General features: G+C 40.0%; 1 protein-coding gene and 2 long non-coding RNA genes across 3 annotated transcripts; 1 reads left to right on the forward strand and 2 right to left on the reverse strand.

The window, feature by feature from the left end:
* Nucleotides 1-1,397: 1,397 nt before the first annotated feature.
* Nucleotides 1,398-3,439, reverse strand: LOC121900851. Its single transcript, XR_006097109.1, has 3 exons — nt 3,102-3,439; nt 2,969-3,025; nt 1,398-2,203 (listed from the first exon to the last, which is right to left on the reverse strand). It is a non-coding gene; the product is annotated as an uncharacterized LOC121900851 (long non-coding RNA).
* Nucleotides 3,440-6,606: 3,167 nt separating this feature from the next.
* LOC121900850 lies at nt 6,607-9,732 on the forward strand. Its single transcript, XR_006097108.1, has 3 exons — nt 6,607-7,684; nt 7,760-9,127; nt 9,666-9,732. It is a non-coding gene; the product is annotated as an uncharacterized LOC121900850 (long non-coding RNA).
* A 2,623-nt stretch (nt 9,733-12,355) lies between these two features.
* Nucleotides 12,356-14,039, reverse strand: LOC121900727. Its single transcript, XM_042417248.1, has 2 exons — nt 13,744-14,039; nt 12,356-13,498 (listed from the first exon to the last, which is right to left on the reverse strand). Exons 1-2 carry the CDS (start codon nt 14,037-14,039, stop codon nt 12,997-12,999), a joined length of 798 nt encoding a protein of 265 aa, XP_042273182.1. The 3' UTR covers nt 12,356-12,996.
* Nucleotides 14,040-14,745: the final 706 nt, after the last annotated feature.

Genomic DNA, 14,745 nt, shown 5'->3' on the forward strand with positions numbered 1-14,745 from the left:
CGTCGTCGCGCGCGCGACGCCGGGAACCCGGAAGACCGTGGGAAGATGGACGGGAGAGAGTGGTGTCCTGCAGGGAATTCGTGTATAATTGAAACAGTCTTGCCTTATTGTCGGTGCGGTGGAAGGGAATGTTATTTTGGCTGAGGAAATGCTTTAAGCGAGCGACGGTCCACTCGGACATGTTTGGGGCCGAGGAGCGGTCGGTACGCTGGTGGCGAGGAGAGCGCTGTGCGCGGTGGCTGCTCCTCTTGGGCGGGCTCCGGGATCTCGAGCGAGGCTGGAGTGAGCGTCGGGAATGAGTAGCTTCCTTCGGACGCCGAGTACGGGACCTTCCCCTGGAGCCGCTGGGGATCAAGGGCTCGACGATACCGTCGTCGACGGATGATGAGGGCCGAGAGGCCGGGATGAGGGAAACCGAGGAGCGCAGGCGAGGCTGCCGGAAAGATCGGACGCCGGGGGACTCCGGGACTTCGAACAAGTCCTCGTCCGAGGCGTTGAGGAGCAGTTCGAGGTCCATGATGTGAGTAGGAAGTTTTTAAGTTTATGCTGGTGTGTCACAGGGTACTTGCAAGCTGAGACGAAGGGAAGAGGAGCGGATATGGTGTGTTTAAATACCCTGTGGTGCGGAAATGAGTTGCGTACAAGGCGTGGTCTTTGGTTCCCGAACTTTGTTTATAAGTCTATAAACTTCATTAAAGTGAAGACACAAGTATTATGTGTTCAGTGCTGTAAACTATCCCTCTTTGTTAGAAGCTCTGTTTTCAAATCAGAGTGGAAATAGAAAGCCTGGAACAATAAAATAGTAAATGATGACTGTTTTTCCAAAGATCTGATTGTTCAGTGGTCCTAGAAGTTAACCTGCTCCAGAGCAAGTAAACTGTCCAGCACAGGTTACCATGGTGATTTATCTGGGTTAAAAGTGAAACATACAAAACATACAAACACTGTGTAGGGCCTCAACAGAGGTTTAGTACTTAGTACTTTAGTAAAATGGTTAATATGTTTTTCCTTAACTCATTTAAGATTTTTATGTATAATATCACAAATAGCATATCTGATATTGTATATGAAATATCTCAAAGATTCCCTCCAGACATGTTTTAAGATGTATATAAAATACTCTACTTTGAAAAATAATTTGTGTCTGATATGGTTTTTCCACAAAAAAAAACTTAAAATTACATCTACTCATTCTCCCTCATGAAAAAAAAAAATCCAGAATCTATAAATATGCCAATATATTTAATTTCAGAAGTTTTACTGCTGAACATACATGATGTCTCCTACTTCACTGTAAAGTCCATTCTCAGTGTATGTGCACTGGAGGCTTCAAGTTTCACTCCTGCCCTTCCTACCAATAAAACTTGAGTGCTCAGTCTTTGACCAAGTCTCTGAATTCCTTTCTGAGAACAACTTGTATGACCCGAATCAGTCTGGCTTTAAGCAGGGGCACTCTACTGAGACTGTACTCCTGTCAGTTATGGAATCACTACCTTCAGCTGGAGCTACTGGTCAGTCCTCAGCTCTATTACTGCTAGATCTGTCAGCTCACTGTGACACAGTTAACCACCAAATCCTCCTCTCCACACTCACTGACTTGGGTATCTCAGGATCTGCCCTATGCCGGTTCATGTCCTACCTCTCAGGGAGATATTTTTGAGTATCTTCGAGAGGAGAAGTGTCCAAACTGTACAGTTTTTCCACAGGGGTTTCTCAATGTGGCAAGAGGAAAAGGAATTGAAGGGCACTAACCAGTGTTATCAAAAGAATCCAACCACGCCACCCTGGGGGTTTTACCCAGGGACAAATGTTACCTCAGACCAGTACCATTAACTCAAAAGGCAATCAGGTTCGTTACACCAAGAAGCAAGAGACGTGGTTGCAACCATCAATTCTTTATTTTTAACAATAGCAAAATTTAGTAAAAAAAACAATTATTAAACATACCGATCACACAGGTATTAAAAAGAGGGGCAGAGGAATTATTCAGGGCCGAGGCTTACCAGTGGAGGGGAGGTAGGAGAGGTGTCCAGAAGAGAGTCACCCCAAATCGCACATGTACACATATTCATTCACACACACACACACACACACACACTCTTGAAGGGTCAGACCCAGGGATGCTCAGTTAAACACAGCACACAGGAAAAAGGAGGAACCATCACCTACAGTCACCAACCCCACCACCGTGGGCGCTCAGCTCCTGAAAAATAAAAAGGGATACAAAATCAATAAAGTCTTCAACCAACAAACAAAACCAGAAAAAAAGAAAAAAATAAACTAACAAAACTAAACTAAATAAACAATACCAAACAATATTCATTACAGGGCATAAAAATAAAATCCCTGTACTTGTACCACTAACTAGAAAAAGATAAACAAATAAAAAAAATAAACTAGAAAAACAAGATTAATAATATGAAACCATTACATAAACCATAAAGTTGGGACAAATGATGACAACAAAAAAGAAAACCCCTCGCTCACTACGCACACTCACACCCACACCATTAAAACGACTCAGCTAAAAAGAGTACCAGTCGCGGTACTGCCCGCCCTCAATGCAGCAGCAGCAGACCCGACCAAACGAATCGAAACAAAGACAATGATTGTTAACGCTAATTATAGGCAAAGCAGCAGCGTTCTTGCAGTGGGCAACAATGGCCGCAGCAGCTCCCGGGTGAGCTGCTATACGGCTGGCCAGAGCCCACAGTCCTGTAATATACAATGAAAAATCAAATTAAAACGAGAATGACAGCTGCCAAAAAGAAGATGAACCTGACACCATAATAGGCTACATACCAATCAGGCAGTGTCTGTAAGTTCAGGAAGAGAGAGAGAGAGAGAGAGAGAGAGAGAGCGTCTATGGAGCTTATGCTGCTACTACATACGGGGACCTAGAAGCAAAACACCCGTTCACTACACGCAACATAATAAAATTTGCGGTGCGAGAGAGAAGTGAACCTACCGATAGCAGTCCAATGAAGGGATCACTTCTGAGGGAGGTGAGTCACCACGGCGGGATCTACAAAACCATAAACTAACATAAGCAACAGCATGGGAGCAAGCTTTGAGGACCAGCATGGAAACTACTCTCATACCTGCAGCAGTTGCGGAAGTCCGGTGAACGGAGGCAGGGCGTGCGTTCAGCGTCAGGGGAGCACCCCGAAAACAACTATCTGCCTTTATAGGATGACCACAGACAATGATTGGCTCGAGATCGACGACTGGAATACATTTCCATTCTGCTACATTAAGGGTCAGTGCTCAGTCCCCTTCTCTTCTTAATGTACACCACCGCACTTGTGCAATAATCCGTTCCCATAGTTCCCTTAGTTTCCTTGACGTTACCCGTCAGTTCCATTGTCAGGTCCATTGTGGCCTCCCAGACTATTACACGCCTGCTCTTGGTGTGATTTTTGTTGTTCAACCAATCCTGCAGAGGGTAACAATGGTGTTGGATGTCTTCAATTTGTACATGATCTGCCTGACAGTCGACTGGTGGAGTCCAAACTCTTTAGAAATGGTTTTGTAATCCTTTCCAGCCTGGTGAGCATCAACAACTCTTCTTCTAAGATCCTCAGAAATCTCCTTTGTTTGAGCCATGACACACTTCCACAAACCTGTGTTGTGAAGCTCAGACTTTGATAGTGAAGACTCAGATTTCTCTTCTTTAAATAAGGCAGAGCCTCCCAGACTCACACTTGACTGTCATCCCATTGATTGAAATACCTGACTCTAGTTTCTCCTTCAACTAAACTGATAATCCTAGAGGTTCACATACTTTTGACACACACAAATATGTAACATTGGATCATTTTTCTAAATAAATAAATGAACAAATGTAAGGTTTTTGTCTCATTTGTTTATCTGATGTCTCTTTATCTAGTTTTAGGACGTAAATGGAAATCTGATTGCATTTTAGGTCATATTTATGCAGAAATAGAACAAATTCTAAAGGGTTCACAAACTTTCAAGCAGCACTGTAAATCCTCTGGAGGCCTGCCATTGGCTGATTCAGTACTTGAGGTAGGGTATTTTGGATATTTTATAACAGACTGAGTTTATTTGCACAGGTTAAAAATCAAATAAATACACACATTTAGAAACAAATCAGTGTGCAGGGAGAGGAAAAAAGCTAATATGTGCTTATCGATTACCTCAACCTAAATAATATACAAACATAAATATCAAAGAAAAACAAAGGCATACTGTTAAGAAATGTGATTATAAAACTCAAATTAGAGCCCTTTTTAAAATATGCTCTGAAGGACTTTATGGGAGAAGAAATTTAAACCCAGACTATGCAAGTATTTTTATATTCAAAGGTTGTTCTGCTGGGCACAAGATATCTCCTACTTCACTGAAAAGTCCATTCTAAGAGTTTGTGCACTGGAGGCTTCAAGTTTCCACATCACACTTGTGTAAGTTGCATACTGGACCATGATTGCTTTCAAAGTAGTTGTGATGTCACAAATCATACTCATAGGTACACACCTTAGGTGAGCACAGAGAAACTTACTTAATTCAGTAGATGAATGTGAAAACAAACTCTGCACATACATCATTCTGCACAGAGAAGAGAACAACATCAGATTGAGTGGAGGGGGACTTTAATGTAGATATTACAGAAAAACACAAAGTGCACACACAATAAACAGGAGGAGAGAACAGCAGGCTACCTCAGCTGACAGACAGGAAGTTTAATCAGGCTCATCAGACAGACTCAATTAGTAAGCTGGAGAAACAGTGGGAATCACAACTGGCCCTGTTTATCGTTACACAGGACCAGCTTTGCATAATAGCTTATCTAATTGGGCTGATGATAAAGACTGGGCCATCATTGTGGAGATACAGCTTGTCAAGCTCTTTTTATGACAATTCTTACAAATACTCAAGGTCATTAAAAGATGCTGTTAACAAAAAAGATTAGAATTTTGATGTTACCTGTGATACATCTTTTTATTGTAATAAGCAGTTATTGCACTGATGCTGAAATGGTCATTGTTTATCATGTTTTAATAAGGCAGGCTTTATGACCTGCACTGACAGTAAATAGTATTAGTCTCTGGTACATCGGTAACATATATTTTCAGTATTTGTTCCAGTCTTGTTAGGCATCTAAAACACAATGTGTCTCTTCCTATGGCTGCTTCCTACTGTCAAGGTTCTAAATCATGCAGGCCAAAAGTTTGTTCTCTTTTACGGCATTAATTTTTCAAAATGTCCAAAATACAGAGTACCATTTTCACTACCGTCCTGCCCGCCTCTTCTATAATCAATAACATCCAAACTGAGGTGAGTTTAGTTTTCCAAAAGTACATATCAGCCAGGAATTGATCTTAAAACTTCTTGTGGAAAGTTTCTCCAAAACTGGGGGTTTTTATTGAAATCTGGAGGCAGGTTGTACATTTAGTCCTGCTGCAACTATCGGGATGTCAGTGAGGTAAACTCCACTTATTTCATCTGATTTTAAACATAATTAAACATAAACATAAAGCTGCTGTTGTCTGCCATCATCATTGAACTGAACTCCAGTGGAGCAGCTGCTGCTTGCTTCTCTTCAGCACATGCAGGGTTTGTACATAAATTTGCATGTTTTAGCAGTGCATGGGTTGCAAGAAATTCTAAAATTCTCACTGGAAAGAATTTTGAAATAATTACAGCAGCTACAAGGAGTCTTTAACTGGTTATGAAATATGCAGTAGTTATTCTAAATGCCTGTCCCCAGTCCAATTCCCTGCAAAATCAGCCGAAACGATTTACAGCACGCAGACTGGAAGATTGTCTGTGAAATAATGGCAGATAATTGTTAACTAATTTAGTTTGAGTTTGTAAGGTTTAAATGAATCAATGAAAAATAAAGAGGAACCCCTGTGCCTACGGCTGTTATTTTACATCTTAGTTCATAATGCAATGGCTGTGTACACTCCATGGAAGTGGTCACGGTGGACGTTACTGTAATACAACTGGCTTATGATGTAACATTTTATGTTGGCCTTGCTACCAAGCTATATCTTACTGTTGGCCTATTATTATGAAGACATAACATAACTAGAGAATGTTGATATCTTTAGCTTTCTTCACATAATGACTATTACCGAGCAACTAATTCTGTTAGTTATAGGTTTACATGTACCCTAGGTGTATGAACGTTACTAAAACACAGTTGCCTTTGTTTCACCATCATCATACTACAGATAAATCTTACATAGCCACAAATAGATTCAATATCTCATTGCTATGCATCCTGCAAACAGCTGTGTTTGTTGTCTTTCACTCTCTTCTCATGGGAAATGCAATCTTCATTCATTCAAACACTGCCGCTTTTGTCCACAGGGGGAGCCAAAATCAACACGAAATGAAGTTCCTAGTAGTTATTTTAAGGTACAACAATGTTTAATACTTACAATCTCACCAGTCATTGCAGTGTCACTGCTCTCATGTCTCTGCAGCTATTGTGTTCACCATTCACTAACATGAAGCATGGTTAGTTGCCTGGTCAATTACAAATATTGGGGGGGGCGGGGGGGATTACATTGAAATCAAGGCCTTGAACTTTTATGTGCTAAATGTGAAATCAAACCAATTTTCATGCAAGGGAAACACTTCACAAGGCAATGTGGGATTCCAGGTAACGCAGGACTGACCAGCGGTGTGAAAATATTCTCAACTTAATGCTAATGAGTGCAAAACTCTCCCAGAAGTGATGCAGTGAAACTGACAAAGTGGCTTGGTGATGGACCAGGAAGCTATGGGAAGATGCCCAAACAGATAACAAGGTCATGGACAAAAGAAATATGGCTTGGCACACAAACACAAAGTAGCGCAAATTGTCAGACAAAGCAGTGAGATGTCTACACAATCAGCGTCCTTTTTAGCCAGTGTCAACAAGCCCACAATGACGAGCGAGAAGTGGCAGAGTTAATGATGTAGAATTTGTTTGGTTCCAGTGGGACTTGACCGTAAATTAGAGGCCACTACCACAGAGCTGCACCAGCTTGTTGCGTATCACCACTCCACTTTGTACTACATTGTGCATTGTAAATTTAGCAAGGTATAGTGATTATGCATTATGAATCCCCAATAAGTAACAGTGCCAGTGCTCACTTATTATTGTTGTTCAATTAAACATTTCAAGGCAAACTATGTCTTGTGTGCAAGGCTGGGCATTGAAAGAAGCCTGTGTTCTCCCTACCATCCACAATCAAATGGTCTTGTGGGCAAATTCAATGGCACAAGACAAAGATATATTTTGTTTTCATTATTGAAGTATTTCCTAGCACTCAGAATAACTGGAAAGCAGTAATGATATTCTGAAAATAGGTTACATTGTCATACATTAGAAATCAAATTTTATCCTGTCAAGTGAGCAATACAGAGCATATTCAGTTATTTTTTGATGATTACTGTAACTAGGTCAACATTTACTTGTCCTTGTGAAGTCCCTGATGATTTGAAAAGGCTCTTACATGAATAAAGTTTACAAATAGTAAAGTAAATAAAGTAAAGTTAAGTTAAATAACGTTGGCAAACTGCGGTCAATATGTGTTTCTATCCTTATCACAAACTTGTTAGCTTGCAGAACAAATCTTGCTGGGGAAAAATGCCCAGTTCCCAGTGCACCAGGAGGAGGTAGCCACTTTGAGGCTGGACATTGCAATGTTCGTGCTGAACAACTCAGGTATACTCTATGAGGTAAATGAAATACGCAGTGTCTGTAGTGGCATTACACTACATGCCTGTATTATTTTTGCAGATGACCTATCCCAGCTGTGTCAGGCTTGTAGGGAGGACAGCTCAGGGACTGACATTGATGAGGAAGTATGACGAATCAATTCAACTTCAGACCAATGTTAGTCCGTAAGACTGGGAAACACCTGAAGGAAACTCACTGAATATAAAGGACAGCATACTGACTCCACTTTGGACACACAAAACCACACATTTTAAACTACTTCATTGGACATCCTGAGTGTAAATTAGTGACCTTTTTTTCTCCTTATTCCCTTTTAGATTGAGTGCACCACCATAAAACATACTTTACTTACTGACTTTCTTTATGACATGTCACAGGATTGGGTAAGTCTAGCTTGGATTGCAGATTTTAATTTGGTCACTGTGTAAATTTGGAAAATTGGCGTCCTTTAAACTTCTATTTTTCTTTAAAACAGAGCTGGCGTTTTGCCTATTCTGTTATGTTAAACTATTTGGTTTTGTTGAGTTTGAATGATGGAAGTATAGTCATCGAGCATAGCTACAATATGCTCTACAGCTATATGTTGCATTGTATACTATTATATTGTATGTCAAAATACTGTATAATACCACAATTCGCTCTAGCTTGCCAATACCTTGAAGAAGAGGTATAATGACCATAGTTATAACCCAGCTAATATTTTCATGTATATTCATGTATGTACAAAATGAATGTTCAGAGACACATCAAGGAATGACCATTTACAGCAAATGGTTATACAGTTAGATTTGGTGGAAAAGGCTCTGCTGTTTGAGGGAGCTCTCAAAGAATCCAAGCAGCAACAAGGATTCTGCTTAGAGAGCTAATCCCCTTAATAAACACCTGTACATCAAATCTTAGTTACAATATGAAATACCACATAAGGAGGAGGTTGGGCCAGCAGAAAACTGTTAGCAAGAGATTGGCTGAGTGAAGTGTGACAGTGTCAGGTTAAAATGTCTTGATATACACTTTTCATAAATGTGATTGTATGTTCTATTTCATTCTTTCTGACCGCCAGAGGCAGTGCTTAACACTGGATGTTATCTGTTTCAGGTCGCACAGGTCGAGTATCAATAAAGTCACATGTGACCTGGGATGACATAGCGTATATAAGCCCATGTCATCATGAAAGATGTCCCTTGTATTTTCTTGCAGCAGGTAATCCAGGAATGCAGGTTGAATCAAAGAAAGACAACAGCTAGTGACTTTTTGCTAGAAGCCCTGTAACCACATGGTTGGAGCTACGGTTTCATCCTCCAAGGGCTGCAATTAGACAATCATGGCTAATCTGTAACTCTTGAGTTGTTAGACCAGTGTTTTTACCCATTACATTATGGATAGGCTAATGACAGGCGTCTTTTCCAACTCTGAAGCTAGGATAACAAGGTAAGTGTGGCCTCCCTTTGCTAGCTTGAAGTAAATTACTTTTTTAAGAGGAGCCTATTGTCGGATCTCCTTTATAGCTTATTGTCGCTGGGCTAAATGTTTGCGCTTGCAGTATTTTTCTGTTATTGGTAGGGACAACTTTTCAATTACAGTTATTTTATTCCCTCCTGATGAGTGGTTTTGCTCGTTAAAGTGTGTTCCTCCTTAGCTTTGATGGAAAGAGCGACTGTTTGCAGGTAATCTTCTTTTGTTGTGATTGCTGTAGAGGTGCTTTGGTGTGATACATTACAGAAACAGGTGATTTGCTCCCTGTTTTTTGGCCGCTCATTTTGTAAATCTAGCAGTACTAACACACTCTAGTGTCTTGTTACTGAGGGAGTTGTTTTGATTTGAGTGTCAGAAACTCACCCTCTTTAGCAAAGTGATTGTTTTTCCCATTATTAGAGAGCGAGTTTGTTCCTGAGTAAAAAGTTCTCTTTGAACTACATGAATATAGTTAAAAACATAAAATTAAGAATACAAATTGCTCATATCACAGCTCACCATGGCTACCAGAGGACCTGCCAATCCTTTGAATGGATCGATCACTGCCTCCAGGCTCCTGCACGGCCGGCACCTCAGATGCAGAGGGGTTGGAGGTCTGGGTATCATCTGTAGAACTGTAGTTACATGCGTAGCAGCCACACAGCTGTGGATGAGTCAGTGATTGTGAGGCATACTGAGAACAGCTGAAATAAGTGTGACTTCAGTGCTCTGCCTGAACCAACGCTATGCTCCATTTTCAGCAAACTATTGTATTACGTTTAAGAAGATACAGAGAAAGTAATGTCATATAGAGACGAAGTAATCAGAATGTTTATTTTCTGGTAAGTCAACAGTGGATCCTCAAAAGCTGCACCTACTTTGTATTTGAAGCTGATTTGAATCAGGGCCTTTGTATTTGGATCAAGGAGCTCATGAAAACTAAAGGAACGCTCTCTGTTATTTTAATACACCACATATTTAATCGACATTTCATATCTTCCGCTGCTATGTATATAATATAATTATTTTTACTTTGTATACTGAGCATTTTGGGCACAAAAGTCTTTCAGAATGAATTAAGTTTTATATTTTCACATTTTCAGGTTGTAGTTTGAGTAGGCGCTGAGCAGCTGTGTCTTTTAGATAAATATAAGTATCAGATCAGACTCAGTATCAGCAGATACTTGTCATTAAAGGACTTGGATCAGAATCAGGGTAGAAAAAACTTGATGGGGACATCCCTATCTTGCACTGCACTGTAATTTTTTTTATTATTCTTTTCAGCTTTTGTTCCATTTGAGCTTATTTTTATCTTATAAAGTCATTGTAAAAAGATATATAAAGAGAATTATCAGAAATTAAATGTTTTATATAACACACTTGAACTGCTTTGTTGTTCAGTGTTGCTATACAAATGCTTCGTCTTGCCTATTAAACACACACACACATACACACACACACACACACACTCAACATAAGAACACACGTACAAGCATGTACATGTAAGTGATACAGCCACTATAGCACAGTCCTGACTCGAACAACTTCACAAAGACGCCATGAAATTGTTGGTGGTGATAAACAACTCTTAACTTTCTTAAAAGGCAGAATGTGTTTGAAGACACAGAATGCTGTAGGGCATTTCAAGGTCTGGTCTATTCAAGGTGAAAACTGCTTATGTGAGTTAAAAGCCTGAAAGAAAAGGGAAAAAAAAAAAATCATAAAAATAGGAGTATGAATCTCAGCAGACAATGACACTACAAACACCAACTCATCCAATAGCCCCAATTTTCATACATAATAAGAAAGTCAGAACTTCTTCTTAGATACTTTAGGGCCATGCTGTTGAGCAAAGCATAAAACATGAACCTCCTGACTAGACCTCATTTATATTGCTACTTCAAAATGCATAAAGAATGAAGAGAGGAGTGCGTTCCTTTGTTTTACCTTGTTCAGGCGTGGTTTTGTCATGTTCCTGATGGGATCAAACATGCTCTCCACTTGAAAGAGTGTTGCTTCTAATTTATTCAGTGTTTTTGACAAAGGGGGCACATGGGAAGAAAATGAAGTCTAATTAGACCGAAACCCACTAGCATCATGTGTTTCATCTGCGCAAATAAAACACCATTTGTATATGGTGAATACATCAAATTCAATGCAGCAAGTTAAAAATGTTATTAAGTTTCTGACTATAGCTCATCTATTCCTCGTCACGACCTCATCTCACTTTTTTAGATATCAGCACCTCTTGTGGTGATAGTGGCAAGTACACCCAGAGAAGTAGAAAACTATGTAATATGAAGGAACTTTTGTGTCTTTATTATGCAATCAAGCAGAGGAGGTTTGCAACTAAAAAATATGTTTGCAGTGTCGACAGTTTTGCTTTCAATCAAAAAAATGTTTTATTGCAAGTAAAATACATTTGTGATTAAAATGTGAATCAGAACTTCAAATCCAAAAGTTTTGTTTTCAAATCCGAAAGTTTTGCTTGCTGTTGAGCTGAATCTCATGGGCAGGACCTACGCTGAAAGATGTAAGACATGTTGGTAACACTTTATAAAACAGCCTGCGTTTCACGGCGTAACTTCCTGTCACTTACCATGTAATTTTCCAGAACTTACAGTGTAACTTCCTTGTATGAATCCATACATATAAAATACTTACCGGTTCTTACTGGTAATTAAATGTAGGTACAGCAGAAGAAAACAAGACGAGGAACAAGGGAGTAACAATTGGGGATTCAGAGCGTAACTTCCCAGCATTTACCGCATAATGTCACGGAACTTATGGTGTAACTTCCTCGTGTGAATCAATACATATGTATATGTGCAATAAAATCAAATGTTTTTGCCCTTTGCTTATGGCAATTTTGACAATTTGGTGCATGTGTGTTTGGCAGGCAGGCAAGCTTTATCCATCCTCCAGGAACTTATTATGTTTATGTCTTCTGCTTCATTGTATGAACTTGAATAAGAACAAGCTGAGAAATGGGTCTATACCTTTGTAAATTAGCTCCTAACAGCCATATTGGTCCAGCACTGCAGCAGCTCATAACGGGCAAACTTACTTCTCTCAAGTGCACAGCTATGGAAGGCTTGTATTGTCATCCAAGGATGAAAAAAATATACTAATGTAATAATATACATAGTATATCCTTAATTACACAGTAATGAGGTATGCATATATATATATATATATATTTGTATAACAATATCCGGTTCAGTGTGGTATTTACAAAATATAACAATAGTAATAATAATGTGTAAACTATGAGTATATAACAATATCCGGTTCAGTGTGGTATTTAGAAAATACAATAATAACAGCCAATGTATTTAACTATACAGTATTGAACCTATGAACAACATTCAAACAAATTTAAAATATCTGACATCTTCTATCTTCTACGGTTGCATTGCTGTATCTTTAACCTATGAGTCCGTGGTGCACAGGGTCGTACTGCCATGGTAGTTGGCCAGCAGGTGAGACAAAATACAGTTTAAATGTGTCTCGAATGCGCAGAGCCTCTGCAGATGCCCGGTTGCCCCTTGGCGTCTGGATCTCCTGTAGACACGCCCTGGCGTTGACAACATCAAAGCTGTCATCCTGGCTGGCTGATCCCTCCACTTCATTGCACAGGTAGTTGCATAATAGGCAGGTTGCTTTGACGATGCTGTCTGCCAGGTCAGGGTTCACCCCCATCGGTCTTTTATAGACCCTGAATTGCTGGGTCAGAATGCCGAATGCATTTTCTGATATGCAACGCGCTCTTGACAGGCGGAGGTTGAAGATGCGCTTGTCCTCTTCAAGATGCTTTCCAGGGTAGGGTCGGAGGAGGTATGGCTTCATGGGAAAAGCAAAAGCACAATTACATGATTGACCTTCCCCAATTCAGGTGCAGATGGGAGCTCCAATGGGGGTGGAACATTCAGTGTTCCACACTGGAGGGCCCGTCCCAGCGCAGAATCTGCAAATATACCTCTGTTGCTATTCCCACCATAGCTCCCCACATCTATGGCAAGGAAGTGGTTACCCGCATCCCCTAAGGCGAGGAGGACAGTGGAAAAGGTGCCTTTATAATTTATAAAAAGGGAACCTGTGTTTGCAGGGGCCTCTATTCTGACATGCTTCCCATCCAGAGCTCCAAGGCAATTAGGGAAGTTCCATCTCTCATTGAACCTCCTTGCCGTGTTCTTCCAGATCTCCTCTGTTGGAGCTGGCATGTGTTTGTCCTTGAGTTGCAGCCAGATTTGGTCACAGGTCTCCCCCACAATCTTCCCCACGGTGCTGATGCCCAACCTGAAACTGCTGGCGATGGTGGTAAATGAGTCCCCAGTGCTGAGATATCTACAATCATACAAATAGCAAATGAATTGATGAACGAACAGACGTGTGTGTTTGCAACTCGGTTAATAAATTGATGGAACAATTTAAAGCAAGGGTGCAATCAGCTCTAGCAGAAAAGTTACACAGATTGATCACAGTTTATTGACTCATCTTGTCTGTATGTTGCAGAGTTTTGAGGCTGTGCCCTGAATATCTGCAGATCTAGTCAAAAGGCTGATCATCTGTGATCAGGTGTGTGTCCCTACATTAGATATACTGCCAGCCGCTGTTCGGGATCAATTGGATCGCGGAAATTGGTGGTCTTCTTTTTAATGTGTGGTTCCAGTATTGCTAGAAGTGTATCAAACTGGACCACTGACATCCTGAAATAGACCTGGAAACGATCGGGAGAATTCCGCAGCTCCTTTATCAACAGGTGAAACTCTCCCTGCTCTTGACATCTTCTCAGGATTGGATGGACCCAATATTTCCTTTTTCTTTTTCTTTCTCTTTCAAGAAGTGAGAGGACCACAAAATCATCCTCACTGCTTGACAACTCCATTTTGCCTTGTATTGCAAATTTTCGCAACGAATAGAATAATAAAACGCATCGGACTCAGTGTGCAAGGTTTCTGTGTGTAACGATATTTGTCGGATGACGGATTAAAAAAACGCATACGAAAAAAACGGACTTGGTGTGGAAAGTCCTTTACTCAGTAAGGACAGACTACTTACTCTATAAGTACATGGTAACAACAGGGGATGAGTTGAATTAGGACATTTCCACTGTTCCCCTATTCTTTATCGCTTACTGTATAATTGCCCAGTAAAAACAAGTGATCACAGTAAACACTGTCAAACATTACAGGGCCTATGCCCATCTGATGTTACAATAAGAGACCAAAGACTAGTTGTTTGGTTTGGTTACCTTTCAAAAACCATGCAACATATCATTAACAACAGGCAGGAACTACATTTTGAACAGACAATTAGAAAACAATATTGAACATGATTAAATTATTACACAATATAAATATGCTATTTAAATTGAACTATATAAAAATTACACAAGAAAATATCTTAAGTCTTAACTAAGGAAACAAAGGTGGCAATCAAAATCAAAATGCAGTTATAAAATTATTAATTATGGTAAAAAATAACGACAACAACAAATTTTCATGAACCATTTTCTTCTAAATCGCAACTTCAGAAGGAGAAGTTTATTGCCTCTTTTGAGTCTGTTCATTTTTTCCTTGAGCTCAGGGCAG

The sequence above is a fragment of the Thunnus maccoyii genome, chromosome 7 (assembly GCF_910596095.1).
Source record: "Thunnus maccoyii chromosome 7, fThuMac1.1, whole genome shotgun sequence".
Lineage (NCBI taxonomy): Eukaryota > Metazoa > Chordata > Actinopteri > Scombriformes > Scombridae > Thunnus > Thunnus maccoyii.